General features: G+C 45.9%; 1 protein-coding gene across 4 annotated transcripts in view; it reads left to right on the top strand.

Annotated features, from left to right (window-relative positions):
* drosha (drosha ribonuclease III) overlaps positions 1–18,954 on the top strand; it is a 75,409-nt gene that overhangs the window by 55,125 nt on the left and 1,330 nt on the right. For all 4 annotated transcript variants that reach the window (XM_076080807.1, XM_076080803.1, XM_076080806.1 and 1 more), the window contains exons 26-31: positions 4,462–4,567; positions 5,963–6,104; positions 8,188–8,270; positions 9,770–9,873; positions 12,601–12,693; positions 13,646–13,692. In XM_076080807.1, the coding sequence (XP_075936922.1) occupies positions 4,462–4,567; positions 5,963–6,104; positions 8,188–8,270; positions 9,770–9,873; positions 12,601–12,693; positions 13,646–13,692 (575 nt within the window). The remainder of the gene's footprint in view (positions 1–4,461; positions 4,568–5,962; positions 6,105–8,187; positions 8,271–9,769; positions 9,874–12,600; positions 12,694–13,645; positions 13,693–18,954) is intronic.

Here is an 18,954-nt window from a genome sequence, read left to right on the forward strand (position 1 = left end):
TCTTATTTGACAGATTGTTCTCTCTCAATGTCAAGCTTCAGTCCACCGTGTGGATTCCTGGATCCTCACTTAAATTAGTTTTTGTATCCAGATTTAATTCCACTTCATGTACTCCACATGTGATACCGCAGTGCACCTGTTTTTGGGTGGTTGTTTTTCCTCTTGTTAATTGCAACGTTTCACTGTGATGCCGCAGTGATTTAGCACCGACATTGGAAATGTTTGTTGTTTTTTTTCCCTTCCTCAACCTTGACATTTGTTCAATAGCCAGTAAAGTTAGAAAACGTCTGCAGTCGTGTCTTGAAATTGATTGGACGGCCCGGCCTGCTTGTAGCTACGGTGATAGAATGCAAGTTAAAAAAAAGATTGCTATTTTCATAAGAAAATGAGACCTCTCACTCCAATTTGAGGTGTTTCAGATGGTGAATACGCGACGGAAGCTTAACTCACTTCTGTGCTTTACGACACAATAGTGAGTTTGACAGCTAAAGTAAATTAGCCTCGGCAGTACACCTCTGATATCTTATTGGCAGGCAGCGCTCTGTAATTGCTTGCTTAGGTTTGCCACAAGGACGTTGCTCTGTGTGTGCGAGCGTGTGCCCGTGAACGCACACTGCTGTGTATGTTCCAATCCATCACTTAAATGTCAAATCTCTCCCCGCTCATGGTCAGTGAAGTCGATCAGAGGTCCAGAAGTTCGTCTCCCACTGAGCTTTACTTTGAGGACTTTCCAACTCAAGGTTGATGTTTCTATTCTGACTCGGCATCGCATCCAAACCCTTTCACTCAGTAAAGGCGGGAATTTGTTATTTCACAGAATTATTACCTTTCCGGGAGCCAAATGAAATAATTTGTATATTTTAAGAGTAATTTATGTTCATTAGCTCGGTTGGCGGCCAAAGGCAGGTTGACCTAAATAGAGCGGACTCGCTTGAAAGCTGGAACTGACCAACGGCTGACCAATGAGGATCAAACGCGAGACCAAAGTAGGTCACGCTGCGGTGATGGACAGGAGAACGAGGTCACATCACGGAAAAGGGAGGTCATACAATAAGGTAGGCAGCAGATTGAGGAGACAGGACCCGGGTTGGCCTTCCACTTCCTGCAGAAACAGAGGACAGAGTGACCTATAAGAAGACGGCACAAGAAGCAAAGCAGGGAGTTGACCCTGTTCAGAGGCGGTGGAGACCGGAGGCGACCATCAGACGGCAGAGATGGAGAGCCGGGGCCCCCGGGCGCTGGGCTTCCTATCTCCTCTCACAGCGGAAGAGCAGAGTGTTGCAAGAATTTCACCGTTAGTGAAAAAAATGATCAGTCTCTTTTCAAGTTTGTGGAATGAAAGTTTGTGCAGCTTTGAGAGTAGTTCTTTGAACATATAATTTACCCATAGCCTGTGTAAAGGAGTCCTCTGTGGACTGTTGTTTTCAAGCATTGAGTTTGGCAATTTCGCTGTGTACCTTGGATTACGGCCATCAACCATGTTGTTGTTTTTTGCAACCAATGAACAGAAATTACCATATTTCGAATGCGGAGGAGTGACGTAGAGACGCCGTATACGTCTCTGGTAGAGACCTGTCAATCACTGTGTAGCCCCGCCCTAAAGCATCCCCTGCTTTATGGTCTGTTTGACTCTAAATGGACCATCATTTACTAAATGAACATCATGCTGTATTGAAGAAGACTTGAAACTAGAGATTGAGACCATAAACTCATGTTTACAATGTTTACTGAGGTAATAAATCAAGAGAGAAGTAGAGTCATTTTCTCATAGACTTCTATACAACCAGAGGAGTCGGGCCTTGTTGCTGCTTTATTATCAAATGTCATTGCATATTATCTCACATTATCTGCAACCAGTTTCAGATGGAAAATAATGTTTGATGATGGTAGTTTAATTTACAGTATTTAAACAAGAAAGCATTCGGCAGCCGACTCAAATGGCGTAATTCAAGACAACTGAAGGTCGTGCTAAAACAATGAAAAATGATGTGGAAATATTTCATATAATTTGTTATTTGAAGAAACGTTATTTGAAGAATAGCTTGTCTTTAATAATTTGCTGAAATTGGTTTAAAGCCAAGACGTTTGTCCTCTGCAGTGAAAACACACTTTATTTCTCTCTTCCGTGTTATCTTGCTCTGATATTTCATTACACTGAAGTACCACTTTGAAGTCATATTGATCTGTTGATGTAGCCATAAGTATTTTCGTCTTCTGTTGCCTTCACCCAAAGTGACACTGAACGTCACACTTTGTGTAAAGGGTGCTGCAGATTACACATTTGAACCCGGCACAAGCGTGCACACGTATGAGACAAGAACATCGTCTCCCTAAGAAGAAGAAAAAAAAAGGTCTTAAAAGATGGAGTGCCCTCCTGTTTGGGAGCGGGCAGCCTGTCGCCGCCTCCTCAGAGGGGCTGTTAAAGGTATTTTAGATCAAAGTCAAAGGCGAATAAAGACCTCGGCTCCACACTTTACTTCAATTTCCCCCACCTTAGTGGAGCATTGTGCCTCCACTGTTGAAGTGAATAAGGGATGGCTCTTTGTACCGCTCCACACAGCGACGCGTTCCTCTTTGACCCCCCCCTCTCTATCTCTTCCCTTCTTTCCTTTCGTCTCTCACTGTCACTCCACTATCCCGCTTCCTTCGCTCTGCCTCCTTTTGGACATGAAATTAAATCTCACATTCCACCCTCTCGATCTGTTCCCCAGCGTACGCTCCCCCTCCACCCCCGTCTCCCTGCTCACATACAGTATGCATGCTATGGATCTTGAGAGAGAAAATCCGCAGCAAACCTGTTGCCACACGTGTACAGTGCTGGAGCGCAGCAGGAACAGGGAGTTCTCTCCGCCTCCCACTGGCCTCATCCCAGCCTCCGCTTCGTAGCGCTCTCATGTGTTGTGGCAGAGCCTTTTCATTAACAGCCTCTGTGATTATCTTTAATGTGGGAGCGCGTCGGCTACTGTCCCTTCCCTCCTAATGAAGCTCACTCCTGGACCTCAGAGACGGAGCTTTTCAAGTTCTAACTCGTATAACTGCTCTGCTATCTTCTATACTTGCTCTCTAAAAACACTGAGCCAGCCGACACTTGTGTTACTAGGTATGAGTTTGGCAAGTTTGTTGTACTCTTGAAGAAGTGCTGCTCGGATTGATTCTCCCTCCTCTTCTGCCCTCTTATGCAACAGCGTGGGTGAGAGAAGTGATTAGCAGAGCGGTATTACTGAAACAGATGCTGCTGGGCTTCCTCACAATCACTGCGCTTCTTCTGAGTTTAAATGATTAACTGATTAGTAGATCCAAACAAAGTGAGTGATACTACTTTTGATAACCGATTCATTTAGTCTTTTCTTAATAAGTACATTCTCTGGTGCCAGCTTCTCAAATGTCATGTCAAAACTATGTGTGATGGGCTTTTTCCCCCCCAATCTATTAAAAACAATTAAAGATAATCAACATGAATTCAGCAGGGCTGCTAACGCTGCTGCTGTTTCGGTCTTCGGCTCAGATCTCTTTGCCTCAGACACGCGGCGGCTCATAAAAGGCCGAGGCGCCAGAAATCGGACAATAAACTTTGACCTTTATTCCTCTTTGATGTCGGCCTCCTCCTCCTCTTCTACCTCTGCATCTTTCTCTCTCATCTTCAGACGTTCCCCTCCTGCGCAGAGCTCATATATATAGATGGATGCTGCTGCTGCTGTATGTGTGTGTGTATATATATATATATATATATATATATATATATATATATATATATATATATATATATATATATATATATATGTGTATATATATATATATATATATATATATATATATATATATATATATATATATATACCTCCCTGCTTGTACTTGCGCCGCCCCCCTACCCAACGCTGCCTGCCAGCCCACATCTGCAATGCTAATCTATATTTCTGTTTAATTAATGACCTGCCTCTCACTGATGGGGAGAAAGGCACGACGCTGATGTACAGTATCGCAGTGCTCTCTAGGAATTGTTAGAAAGGCGGAGAGTTGTGCACGCTTGCTGCTTTTATGGGCTGAGGATTTCTATTATTTTTTGACAGGCACTACTCCTGCAGGTGTACCAGAGGTTTTTAAGTATTTTCTTTCCATTTCAATTGCAATCAAAGCTCTGCTTTTTTCTTCAGAAGGGCTTCTTCTTCTTCTTCTTCTTCTTCTTCAGGCAGCCTCCGAGTTGTCACACAGCTTGTCAGTGCAGCTGCTCCCAGAGGCCCCCCATGAAATGTACATCAGCCGACTTCACCGGCTTCCCGTTAAAAAGACTAAAAGCCTGCTAGATTTGTCGAGAGAGCGCGATGCCTTTCATGCCACACTGAGTAGCTGTAGAACCTCGCCCTGCCCTCCCGCCTCACCCCTACGATATATCACTCCCTTTCTAACCAATATGTTGTCTTTCTTTCTTTTCTCCATCCATCCTTGCTCCCTCTTGTTGTCCAGGGGCCACAACCAGAGGATGGAGTTCCTGGGAGACTCCATCATGCAGCTGGTGGCCACAGAGTACCTCTTCATCCACTTCCCTGACCACCACGAAGGACATCTAACGGTAAGAATCAAATCACATCGCACTCTTTACGCTCTCCTCTCCCGTCCTCGGGAATCTACATCTCTCCACCTGTGTTTTGCTTCGGCTGTCTGAAGCTGCTCCAAACCCGCCGTTCCCCTGGTTCTTACACAAGGTTACCTGAAACTAAGTTACGTCTGCGCTTCTGTGTTTGTGTGTGGGCGATTGTTTTTCCTTCCTTCCCATCAATCTTTGAATCTCAAAGTGCCAGCCAGGTATTCACCCCCTTCCTCCATTCGCTTGTTTCCACAAAATAACTCTCTTCCGCTCCTCGCCCCACACTGCGCCAGCATGTTTACTCTTCTCCTTGTGATGGGTATTTCCATGAGACAAAATTGCTCAGTGGATTTCAATAACACGTCTTTGTTGGCATTTTGTGTTTTTTTTTTGCCCGAGCTGTCAAGCGTTTGAAAAAAAAAAAAAAAGAGAGAAGTTGGGTGTGTGTGCACGAACCCGTGCACGGCTTGTAACGCAGGTACAAAGCACAACGATCACACTTTGAACATGCAAGTCCATTTTCTGACAGCGTCAGACGGCATTACGGCTCCAACATCAGTGCTTCTCCTCAGAAGACAGAGCACTTGAGGCGAGAGGGAATGAACTGGACGGTACCTGAATAAGAACATCTGCAGTTAGGCGTTTCTTCGCCTTTCATTCCTTCTAGACGGAGGCCGTGACGTCATTTGTTTGAAAGCTTCCAGGGAGCTTTCGCTGAGAGGCTGAAAGCTCCAGCAACGCTTATGCCCAAGAGTCAAGATGGGGTACGACTGAAATGGATTTCAAATCGGGGAGAAAAGTGCTCATTCAACTAGTGTGTGTGTGTGTGTGTGTGTGTGTGTGTGTGTGTGTGTGTGTGTGTGTGTGTGTGTGTGTGTGTGTGTGTGTGTGTGTGTGTGTGTGTGTGTGTGTGTGTGTGTGTGTGTGTGTGTGTGTGTGTGTGTGTGTGTGTGTGTGTGTGTGTACTGTTAAGGAGGGCACATCGCAGCGAGACAGATTCAGACGGTCATATTGCATTCCATTTGCTCTTTTCCACATCTTGCAGCTATATTTAACATGTTTGTGTTTTAGAGACGTAAACGTACCTCGCCCAGTCTCACATGTTGTCATCCGCTAAGCTCCGAGTCACAATGCAATATTAAACAGAGCAACGTGCAATCTCCCTGAAACATTTACTCTGCATTACCATTTCTGTCTGCTATGAATTATTCCGTGTGTGTGGGGTTTGTTTAGAAGTTTTCTGTTTTTGTGTACTTCCGTTTATTTCCATGTAAGAAGCGCGCGTGGTGTGTTGAGTACCTCGGGCACGTTTCTGACAGGTGGACACGGGAGATGTGAAGCTCTTTTATTTATTTCATTGCTTTGTTTGTTTGTCCGCAGCTCCTCCGCAGCTCGCTGGTGAACAACCGCACACAGGCCAAAGTGGCGGAGGAGCTGGGCATGCAGGAGTTCGCCATCACCAACGACAAAACCAAGCGGCCCGTCGCACTGCGGACCAAGACTCTGGCTGACTTGCTGGAGTGTATGTTCACAACTCTTTGATTCTGTTTGCAGGGAGAAAATCTTTACAGACCCTTATAAAACCCCCCCGAGTCAACCTTTTTCCTTTCTCGCACGTCTCTCCAGAATGTGCAGTTTAAGATGGCAGCATGGAGTACCATTATTGATTTCTTTGTTCCCTTTGTGTTAGATGTCAAATCACTTTCTCTGCTGAAGACACTGGAAGATGCTCCCTATGTGCTTCGTATGACTGGAGCACTTAGTGATGATTTTATCTTCCTTTCTTTATTATCGCACCGGCTACAGCTGCCACTAGTAATACGCTACTCGTGGTGCTCTACCACCTTGAATTATTTCGGGAGCAGAATGAGCCATAAAATGAAATACGCTCCGTAACATAGATGGCTGGGGAAAGACGTTTGACGGGTGGAGGGGAGATGATCTGCGTTGTCCAGTGGTGGTTTTATCCTCCCTGGCGTCGGTGGAGTTAGCATCTTGCTTTCAGGATGTTAGAGCGAGCAGTTGGTCTGGAAGGGAGAGTCTCATGACGAACGCATGAACAACTTCAATCAGCCGATGTAGGTTCATGAACAGCTTTGCACCAGCCTCACTCCTCTGTACACACTAGTTTCTATAGAATTGTAAACTAATTAATTACGATGAAATCAAGAACAAGTGTGCTCCAGGACAATGGCAGTGAAAGGCAGCACTCAATGCTCATATTTCAAATCATATTGTACATTATAATGAGTGTTAGACAGCCTATACCGCCCACATGTTCTAAACTGGGAGCTGTGGTCGAGGCAATTTCCCATTTGGCAGAATGAAAGGTAGAAAGTCAAAGCAGTGTTCATTTAAATCACATTGCATGATTGTAATGTGCACTAATCATAACATGAAAGTGCAAGGCCCACACATTCAGGAGGAATGAATGATTGGACGGATACCCGCAGATTATTTCCTTTTTTTATATCCAGAGCATTTGAATTTCAACAAAAACTGTTTCTAAAATACATACCCTAGCTTTATTGTTATTTATTTTTTAAACTCTGATATATAATATTTAATCCAATATTGGTCTGGCTGTAATGGAAGTCTACAAAACATTCTGATATGAATGCATAATGTGCCCCGATCCCCAAGTCCTCAGGTTTCTTTTATTAATGTGTGCATGTGGGTGTGAACATCTTTTCTAATTGATTTTAAAAACCATAATTCAAAAACAGTCCAAAGGAAAGGGTTTAAGCGATGTGCATGTCCAAATTAATATTAGCAGAGAATGGTGGTGACCCGTTCCATGCGATCAGAGGGACCGGGATTGAGCTCGTGTGTGTCGGAGGAGACCCACTGCAGTCCTCATTAGGCCAACAAAGAGAGACTGTAGGACGTCCACATTGGGGGAAAAACAAAGAGAGAAAGAAGCACTAATGCGTTCCAGGTCAGCGTTTGAAAGGCAGACCTCGATACACGGGGCTTGAAGTGCTTCATATCATTTGCCTTTCAAAATTTGAGGCCAGAGCAGAGTTGATGACACGGGGAAGGGGCCGGGGGTCAGCGCTGGAAATGAGCGCATATGAAGAGTCGTCCCCTGCAGCTACGCAGACCCTCGCAGACCCTCGCTGGCCTCCTGCAATATTACCTATTATTCTCCTCCTGTGTCCCGCTGTCCTAGTCAGCCAATAGAAGAGGAAAACAAAGATGACACCCGGGCACCTACTGCTTACATTTCCAATCTTTTTTTTTTTTTTTTTTGTCAGTTCACGTTGTCCGTCAGTTACTCTCAATTCCGCCTGACGTACAGTTTCATCTTATATATTGTGTAGATGTTTCTGTGAACTCTGTGTGGCCTGCACTCGAGCAATTTCCTGTTTGATGGAAGAAGGCAGGGGACCAGAGAGCCATCTTTTTGTTTACATTAGCATCACGCACCTCGCTGTGGAGGGCCACCGCTGAGCCTCTGCTCTTTGTTACGGCTTCATTTACCTCCGGAGCATGACGAGAGCCAGCTGTTCAGCAGAGCAGAAGAAGAGGCCACGCGTCAACTACCATCTTTTATTGCTTCTTTTCTTTGTTTCTAATTGCTGTCTTTATTTTCCTGTCTGCAGCTTTCATCGCCGCTCTCTACATTGATAAAGATCTGGAGTACGTGCACACCTTCATGAACGTCTGCTTTTTCCCCCGGCTGAAGGTGAGACCCTATTGATAGGCATTCACCACTTGCACCTGATCAATGAGCCGCTCAGTCGGGCACCTCGGAGAGAAAGAACTGGGGAGATGATTAGGAGGGAGCTAATGGCTGGGCCCTAATGGCGCCAGCATCGACGCAAGGCCTGAAGTGGTGCTCGGCTGTTGAATGGCTCTTGCCGCGGCGGCTTTGATCGCTATTTTAGTGACCTCTAATGGGAATAGCAAGAGTCGTCGTCGGCCTTTTTCTTCTATTGGTGCACGAACTGCTCGGGCTGTTGATGGCGTCAGGTTTCTGGAGTGTTCCATGCGTCGGATAAATCAAGTAAACTTAACTCAAGACTCCCATGGCCAGATGTGAGCGAGGAAGAGCAGGCGTTTTGTTCTCAAGCACCATTGGATTGTCCCAATATAGATAGAAGCACTAAGACTGCCATTTCCCATTAATAGAGCTGCGGGTAAATAGACACCACATAGCATCCCATAACTAAACGGGCATGTGCACAAGTGTGCACACACACACACCCGTGCTCGAATACGAGTACCCACACAGTGTGGACCTCTCCTTGTGAAGCTGCTGCAGTGGTCTGATATGCCATGCTAATTGCTGTCTTGGTGTGCCTCTCCAGGGAGAATCCCCGGCTCTGGAAGGAGCTGAGCTTTGCGTCATGGTCGCTGCAAGAGAGCACCTCATTTCCACTTCCAAGAGAAAAGTTGTGAAACAGCCAGCACGTCTCCTTACATAGCCTTCTGGAAACCACGGCGTCGCACACTGTGCTGCTTCATCCAATTTGGATGGGAATAGAGAGGGGACATAAATGCTGCTTTCCTTATGTTTCGCCCCTTTTCCTCATGAAATAAAGTGCTCGAAAACGAGCGTAGCATATAGCTAGCTCTTTTGAAAACACTCGTTTCTCTGCTTTAGGCTAAAGGGGTGTAGAAGCCCCCCTCCCCCTGGAGAGAGGACAAATTGGGAAGGAGAAAAAAGGAAGTAAAGCGCCAAAGCAAGAACAGCAGAGATGGAGAGGGGGGGGGGGGGCAGTAAAGCGAGAGTAGGAGAGCGCAAGCAACAGAAGCAGAAGCACTCTTTGTAGAAAATTAATAGGAGCAGACAGTTCTGGATTCAAAGTCTGCCTTTTTATGACAAGGCTGCCTCCCTGTTAATGGAAGGGCTTTTAGAAGTCCCCCTTGGATAAGAGAAATGTATCAGGGCCGCACACCTGGGAGACTCCCAGACGCTCTTTATATCTGGACGGGGATTGGCTTTTGTCTTAAGTAGCCTGTGATTTGTACTCACTGTGAAGACACAGATGGAGAGCCAGTCAGGGAGAGAGCAAATAAGTGAGTGCAGAAGGAGGGAGGGGGGGGGGGGGGGTGGAGGTGGAGGGAGGGTCATGGCAAAAAATGAAATAAAAGCATCAGCGGACAAGTGGGAGATCTGCGGCAGATTTTTTTTGTTTATGTTTCTGATTCTGTGTGTTTTGTTGGGTCTCTGTGTCGTAGGAGTTCATCCTGAACCAGGACTGGAATGACCCCAAGTCTCAGCTGCAGCAGTGCTGTTTGACCCTGAGAACGGAGGGCAAAGAGCCCGACATCCCGCTGTACAAGTAAGAACCCAGAAAACACAGACACACACCAGCTAAGAACCCAGAAAACACAGACACACACCAGCTAAGAACTCAGAAAACACAGACACACACCAGCTATGTGAAGACAGCTCCAATGTTTCTCTTAGGAAGTAAAACGATCACAATAAACATTCTGCCAAGTGTGAGACTTTGAGTTTAAGCTGGACATTTCTTTCCTTCTTTTTGAAAGTAAAGTTCATATTTAAAATGATTCCTGTTTAAATGCTTAATATATGAAGTAGGCAATATGGATAATTGAGTGGTTTCAAACCTTTTTGTGGTAATTGAATTTCTGAAACACTAATTCAACTATTTATTCTTTTCTATTTCAACTATTTTAAATTATTATTAGCGATCTATTACAACCACCTTTTGCCTACTATTTCAGTTTGTCATGCACTCTCAATATGTAGGAACTGACTCAATATGTGGACATAGTTTGTTTTATTCAAATTTTAATTAAAACTTTTTAATTAGCTACTGCACAATCATTGGTCTTATAGACATTAAAGACAGTAGACCGTTCAGAAGTTAATATTGTCCGACTGTACACATTGTCATATTGCCAACCATTAGCTTGAAAACTGCTTGTATGTGCAGTGTACACGTGCATACAGTCATGCATGTGTACACTCCTCCCTCTCTTCAGCGTGACCCGGTCTAGGGTAGAGATGGGTTCAGTCAGGCATCACATGGGCCACAATGCACATTCAGAGAAACGGCACAAACACACTTTACAGGACTTTTCTCTCCTCGCCGGTCCTGAACATGGTGAATAGCTTGTGTAAAGGTCTCTGTTGTTGTGATAGATAAACACGCCCCAGAGAGACCTCTTATTTGACGAAAGGTCAAGGACCAAGTGTCATTTGACAGAATGCTTTTGAGAGCTGTCACGAAGCAGTGTGTTTGTCACCATGGAAACTGACAAACAGTGATTTCTGACACGGCACAACTCTGACACGACAATCAACACTTTCCTCCAAACTCTGTTGCCCACAAGAACTTGAAGCAGAAACAAACAGAGCCTCTGGGTGACTCGAATTTCATCACAAAAGCGTACAAAAAAGCCAGCTATCGACGGACTTGAGGCTTTTTGCCGCAGCCTTGAGGGCAATTACTTCTCGGTTCCTCCTGTTCGACAAATACACAGGAGCAGCCGATGATTCTTGAGCAAACCTCCTCACGAGATGACCCGACCTGTTGGTCGATAAGCCAGAGTCATAGACCTTTTTATAGCATTTGATGGCGTCGAGTCTGTAAATGGACTGCATAGTGCCTTTTTACCTTAGCGGACAAAGCACTTTAATTTTCCTCTTCACGCACACATTCGTACACTGATGGCAGCAGCCTGCTCAAGGACACGTCGACATGCGGGCAGGGAGAGCAAGGGATCGAACCGCCAACCTTGTGATCAAAAGGACGAACCGCTATATCTCCTGAGGCCCAGATGCCCACCGTCAGACCGCCTTCAGGGTCTGTCTGAGTCTGTTTACAAGTGTGAAGAGTAGAGAAACAGAGGGTGAGACAAGAGTGTGAGTCAGAGAGAAAAGCGACTAAATGACCGACGGAGGGCGGGAAAGGACGCATAGAGGGGGGGGAGGAAAGGAGTTAATGCATTGAGCCCCTCGCTAAAGGTTCCCTGGTGAATGTGACAGATTCGCACCTCAACCCCAGCACCATCACTTCACCGTACATCTCGTCTGGGCAGCACACACCAGGGAGCGGACACACACACACACACACACTTCCAGAGATCGGCCTGCAAGTAGCTGCCATTAGTGCGAGCTGAAGCCCGTACGAGAACCTCTGCGGTGCCGTTTCCTCTCCGTCTATCCGTGTATTGTTTTAGCGGCGTGATAATTCCCGGCGACACGCTCTCCCTGTCGAGATTCGGCCAAAACGTCGCTCACGAGAGTCCCATTCGCTCCGCACGCGCCGTGCACTTCTTCATTTGTAAGTGAGAAAGGACGCTGAATTATTGATAAAGGTGTCATAAGTGACCACGTTGCATTAAAAATGGATTGCTCTCCTGAAATAAGTAAATTGTCTGTGAATAATTTAGGCGACTCACAGCTTCGGTATGAGCTGTTTATACTAATGTTAACTATTCAAACACATCCCAAGTTTTGTCTGGTGTCTTGTACTCTCGTCCCTGCAGAAATGTAACAAACTTGACAGCTTTCTCTCTTAAATGAGGCACATCTGTAAATGAGTTGAGTGATGTTCTGCCGTCGTTCATCTCTTAGATGTGTTGGTCCCTCTTTAGCGTTTCCATTGTTTATCCTTCTAGCGCACTCAAAGACTCGCGGGTCTCTCGGAGACTATTGTCAATCTTTGATTTCAATTCCTCTCCCAACGTGTCATTCCTTTAACCAAACAGAGATCTCGGTGTCTGAAGATGATGGGTGTTGGGAGCTGGGGAGGCTTTAAAAGTTGTTTATATGTCCCTCAGATGGCTTCTGCTCGCTCTCAAAGCACGCCACTGAATCAAAGCCTTATTCCCCTCCTCTCAACCCGCCGCTTGAGATGAATTATATTTGTTCCAATTGAAAAGTTTTTTCCTCCTCACCTCCCCTCTTTGTTGTTATTTCTCCGAAGGACAACGTCCCCGAGTGTCCTTGTGCCTTTCTCCCCGGGTGTTATTATTACTTCTCAACTCTACCCCTCCTCCATGTCATCCCATATCTCTGTGTTTGTATTTTGCAGGACCCTGCAGACGGTGGGGCCCTCGCACGCCCGCACCTACACCGTCGCCGTGTATTTCAAAGGGGAGCGAATCGGCTGTGGCAAAGGCCCAAGGTGAGTGAGACGGTACAACGTAATATGGGACAAGCAGCTCCACCTCTGGATGCACCGCTAATGGGCTCAAGAATAATGGCTGTGCCTTTATTGATGGTGTTTATTATAGCAATTAAGCTCTCGTTGGCCTCTTCTATCGTGAGGGACATTATGCAGAACGAAAACCAATCGATTCTTTATTGATTTCACGTAAATTGTGTTATGGAAATATCACTTTGTCACCCGGTCACAGATTCCTCTTCTGCACAGTGTATCTTTAGGGCTGCATTCAGGTCTACCTGGGCTATTGTGTTGACAACAGGGCAGCGCGGTGTGTGTGTGTGTGTGTGTGTTTCTGTTTGACTGCACACCTTTTGTGTGTGCTCACACATTCACGCTTTTGTAAAGTAAAGAAAGTGAATCCTCCGCGCCAAGGCCTTTTCAGGGTTGGAGGGGTTGACAATAAAGCTGCAGCTGAGCCTGCGTGAGAAATGAAACGTAAATCCATCAAACATCTCCCCCCCCCCCCCACTCCACATGTAGAAATCCCCTCCACGGCCCCCTTACTTGAAAGCGCTCTCTCTTGCTCTAAGCTGCCGATAAGTTTGTCCCTTCCATAGGATCTTTGACAGCTTACTGTTTTTGTATTTACATGACTTAAGCTCCCAGCCACCTCCGCTGCCGGGCTATGATCACGCAGCACATAATATATGAGGTGCCCAGCGCCGAGCCACCAACAGGCTTACCTTTTTCAAATGTGTGTGCCGTGTTACCTGGGATTGTTTGTTAAAAGGGCTCTTTCAAAACAAACATAAAGCACGTCTGATAATCCGCTCAATATTGGGCCTGTTGTATTTATTTTTTGACACAAAAAAAAATCAAAAAAGGGACATTTTGAATATGCTAAAGACCTTTTCTCCCTCTTTCTCTGTCTCCCTCTCTGTCTCCTTTAAAAAAAATATTTCTAATCTAGCATCCAACAGGCGGAAATGGGAGCTGCGATGGATGCGCTCGAAAAATGTGAGTTGTTTGGCAACATGAACCCCCTCTCCCCACACACACACACACATGTATATTCACACTTTAAGCCTCTCACACGCTTTGCCTCAGTGTTGAATATTAGCCTTGGCTGTACAGTATGCAAGATGGCTGGCAGAGAGCTGTGGCCTGACCAGCCGGTTGGCTGCGACATATAGGACATTAGGCTGTTTGAAGTGCTCGCCCAGAGCATAGGCATGGGACCTCGCCAAAGATGGAGAGAACCAATAAAACAAGGACGGGGGAAGCTGAGCATCCTCGACCGTGTCGATCATCCCGAGGGCCGCGCAAAGTTTGCGTTTTTTCTTGCGTCGTGTTTTTCTTGCGTCGCTGATGCGCTCCCCATGTGCTGCTTCACTCCTTGGCTGTCTTTCATCTTGTCATCAACCCGCCACTTAAGGAAAATAGATGTGTTTTTTTTAGCCATTTACAATGTCTCATTGGCTGCCAAGCAAAAAATACAATTACAGGCCTCTCAGACACACGGCCGCGTGGCCGCTTCCATCGTCTCCTGCTGTATACTCATGTGCATGTGTATGTGGATGCATTACTCCGGGTAAAGGGTTGGGTATGTGTTCAAGTGCAATTTTTGGACGGTGCTCGCTTGCTATTACCGCGACATTAATCAAATGTATAATTTGTTCTTTACTCGACTAATTAGCTGGAGGTGAGCGCAAATGTCTTTGTTGGAACGGACCTGCAGAACTCTGCAAAGGGCAGGAAGGTCAAACTCTGATTTCATTCCGCTCGTAAATGAGGCCTCCAGCCTCTTGTGATTGATGCTGTTCGTGCGCCCGGGCCTTTTCTTTTTTATGAAACATTAGCGTTATGGTGGCATTATTTAAAGCCCTTCTCTCAGTCTCCCCCCCCCCCCCCCCCCCACCGCCTGCTTCTGGCTCCCTCCCTCCTTATCAGGGGGCGTAGTTCAGTGCACACACACTCTCTCCTGTGTCTTCCTCCCTCCCTTAATTCCTCCCATTTGCTCTCCCCAGTGTACACCTCTGTCACCATGATTGATAGATGCTCATTGCTAGTAAATGAACATTACCCCCCCCCCCCCCCCCCCCCCCTCATAAATTGCTGTTTCGTGTGGCTGGATTAGCAATGCCTTTTTAAAAGGTCAGTTCATTTAAAAATCATCTCTTCGAGTCTTCTTTCCTTTCGGGGCAGAATGCTTCCAGTCGGAGGCTTTTGTTATGATCTTTTAATAATACACAGTTCTTACCCAGATGATTCCCTCCTCTGTCAGCGCAGCATCTTTGTTTCTATTGTTGAGCGACTTCCTGTAGAGATAAATACGCAAGGTCAGTCAGCGGGGTTAACACGCCTCTGAAGGATCCGCGTGTCTCCTGACCATGACCTTACATAACGAGTCTCGATGCTCGCCCGCCGCACAACCGCCTGACGCATCGCCTCCCGCCGGAGCCGCGTGGTCTCTCGTGTGATTGTCAAGGGCCTCGCTTCGTTTGCTCGCATAGCAAGACTAATCAAGGACATTAGCCCCGGTGTCATGTAATTCGTCATTGATTGTCTTGTTGGCCCTCACTGCAGCATCGGCTACACCATTACTCCTCGTGTACAACAGCCCTACCTTGTGTTACTCTCGGATCGAAAACCCCGCCTCCCGGCAAACGTGTCAGGATTCATTTCCATGTTTTATTTAAGGCCTCCTCGAGTATCAGGGGCACTTTAAACAGGATTGAACTTTTTGTTTCTGCTGCAGAGCTTCTTCTTTTTTTCCAGGCAGACAGAAATGCGCGGCTCCGGCGGTGTCGGAGAGGTGAGAGACACGGCTGCGTTCAGTCAGACAGCTCGGGGCTCATTAGAGAGAGCGGGGCCCGGTATTTTGGCGCGTGGTGCTGTCTGTAGCCGACCCGCCGGTGGCTCGGCTGATTCACATTTCATTACTTGATGGCCCACGTTTTGACAGTCTCCTGCCTGTATCTGTCAAGGCAGAATTAAATGTTAACCAAGGCCCCGGTGCTCGGAGAAAGATGAGTGCAAACAAATGGAGCTGAGAGCAGCCAGCGAGGGGAGCGGAGTGGACGGGCGGATGGAGTCGGGCGGTGCGGAAGTTTCGCAGACCCCGAGGCTCCGTGCGCCGCGCACCTTTCTGTCTAAGGCAACATCAAATATACATGGAAACGGCTTAACCATTTGTCATGCATCCTAACAGATAGTGCTGTCTCTGTTTAACGTCTCCAAGACTCGACCCTCACCCCTTCCCTGTCTCGCAGCTGCTTGTTCCTCAAACAATGCAATATCTGTTGAATAAGGATGTGGATAGTAGCTGGAAGGGGACTACATTTTTATCTTTCACTAAACCCCTTAATCTCTGGATAAAACCACGGGATGGATACCACAAAATAAAGTACAGTGTGCAGGATCGCCATTCAATGCCCTTTGGCACGGCGGGGAAATCCCTTCCTCAGCACGGCTGTACAAGTGCACCATCGGCTCGTCGACTGATGCTCTGGGTGATGGACTCGGCCGGCGCGGTCTGTCGTGGCGTCGTCCTGAGCCCAGGCTGAACAGTGCCCTTAATAGAGAAGGGGGGGAGCTGATCCCACCATCCAGCTGCTGCCTGACGCCGCATGTCAGCGCTGCTGTGGGCGGGCACAACAGGCCCCCCCCCCCCCCCCCCTTTAAAGGTGCTTTTCAGGCTGAAATGGAAAGCCTTGTGTATTCTTTAGCAGCCCTATTCTTCGACGCCTGCTCTTGTGCCGCATGTTAAACAATGTAAATGGCCGAAGCCTTCTTTCTCCTCTCTGGAGTGGGTCGTTCTCAAGTCATCACCTGGAGGACAAACGCTGGTGATTTCCATATTTTAACTGCAATATGTAGGTTTTTTTCTCCAAGGCTCAGCCAGTGTTCCCCACTCACCGAAAGCATACTGAGATAGACTGTTTCTCTCTGTGTGTGTGTGTGTGTGTGTGTGTGTGTGTGTGTGTGTGTCAAATTTCCACTCAGAATGATTTTTATTTATTTTTTTCTCAGCACATTCTTTCTTCAGTATTTCTTTCTTTTATTTGATCCGTCTCCTCTTCTAATAGGATATTGCCGTTATCTTGCACTCCTCTTCTCCGTTGCCATAATGACAAATTAGTGTTGCAAGGAGAAGAAGAATGCATCCTCCTCTTCTACGAGTCGGACACGTACCTTATGGGAATAGCAGGGTTTTGTTTATCGCTTCAGAATTGTGATTAAAGGAACAACTTAGTTGAAGAATGTGTTGTTCTTCGGCCCTCGCTGAGACCAAATACTATTGAGTCCCTAAAATTACAGTAAATATCGAAAAAATACTTCACAGCATCTTAGAACTCACGGTGGTGTTTATAAGTTGTGCGTTTTGTTCGCCCAACAAAGAAAAAGAGAATATCTTGCAGTTCTGACTTGATACAAATGCTAAATGAATCCTCAAACACAGCGACACATCGGGAGTCTGACTCTACTGCAGCATGATGTGTGAGCTTTCAGCTGCTGAAGCTCAGCTGTCAGGACGTCTACGTCTACACGGAGCAAACCTGAAGACGTGTTCTATGAACGATCCCTCCGAGGTTAGCAGCAGTGGTAGTTCTTGGATCAGTTATTGGTTTTTACTTCACAAAGTCTCCAATAACCGCCGGAGCTTTACCAGGGAGCATTTAAAATATATTCGTCCAATACTGTTGAGATCATTCTGTCTTCCCTCTTATTTCAAACTACGCTACAAGTGCAGAGCCAAAATAACAGAATATGTATAATAAGCAACTATTGTTTTTATTATTAGTATTCAGGCACAGATCATTGTGGCTCTTCTCTGACTTTAAAGCTTCTCTGGGTAAAAAGTTTTCTGTTGAGAGACCGGTTCTGTTTTGTTTAGGTTTGCACGGTCATGGCCAGCGACCGCAGAAAGTGCACCGTCAGACGTGTCTCACACCACCGGGCCTCTCGTCATGCGTGGCGTTTTAAATTGAAGAGTGCGGTGGAAAGAGCCAGTAATGTCAACACTTAATGGAAAATTACCTAAGCTCTAAATAACCAAATGACAAAACAGTGCTGCCCGCTGGGTCGTTGGGTCCAGTTCTGCTGTCATGGCTGGAAAGTAAAGCCGCTCAGATCCAGGTGCTTTAAACGTTCTCTCTTACACTGAAGGATTAAATGCACCTCTACTGGTCAGCAAAGGACCTCATGTTCTAACTAGAGCTGATCCACAGAAACACAATCGACTACTTTGATAATTGATGAATTATTCTTCATTATTTCAAGCAAACCCAGTGGAACATCTCATGCTTTTCTCTCTTTAATATAATCCTAAATTGGACGTGTGGTTTTTAGACCGTTGGTTGAACAAACGCAGACATTTGAGGATGTCATCTTGTACTCTATTCTGTGTGATGTATCCAACATGCCCATCACAAGTTCTGAAACGATCAATGGATCAATCAACGGAATTATCAGAAGACAAATTGATCATTAGAATGATATTCGGTTAGTTGCAGCTGGAGATGACGCTGTTAGTTGATTCAGCGATTTACAAAATGAACTAGCAGTAATTTGGATAATGGAATAAGTGTTCCTTAGTTCACAGCTTTTGGTCTCCTGGTCGAAGGAAACGTGCTGTTTGGGTTTCAGGAGCACGTTTTAGTTTTTCCTGATTAATGAAAGATCGACCTTCTGGCTTTACATGCAGTACCAACAACGACCACCAGGGCGGGCTCACGAGAAACAGTTTCTGTGGTTTCAAACTAAAGTAGCAGTCGTCTTTAGTTTTTGCCACTTCATGGCCTCAATAACTCATTTGAGTCTCGTTTGAGATTTCAAAAGAGTTGAGTGGACTGACGGTCCCAACCTGCCGCACTCAGTCGCTGCTGCTGACGCTCATTGAATCCACCCAGACACCCTCTGTGCTGGCCCAAATCTGAGTTTTGTGGCTCCTGCCAAGTTGGCATTCAGCAGCAAAACCCAAATGGAGACTTCAGAACTCGTCTTTAGAAAGGAACGGCTCATTCTTTACTAACAGTTATCAAGTAGTAGCATTTGTCAGCTATAAATGAGCTCTGGCAATCGGCGGTTTTCTATTTAGAGCTTTCAAAGCAGCGTGAGACAATTAATGTTTTTTTGATCATCTGTCATCCAACTGCAGGGGAACCAGTGATTTAGTCTCCAGCCTATGTGTGTATATATATATATATATATATATATATATATATATATATATATATATATATATATATATATATATGTATATATATGTATATATAT

The sequence above is a fragment of the Anarhichas minor genome, unplaced genomic scaffold (assembly GCF_050575085.1).
Source record: "Anarhichas minor isolate MPS153535 unplaced genomic scaffold, ASM5057508v1 ptg000074l, whole genome shotgun sequence".
Classification (NCBI taxonomy): domain Eukaryota; kingdom Metazoa; phylum Chordata; class Actinopteri; order Perciformes; family Anarhichadidae; genus Anarhichas; species Anarhichas minor.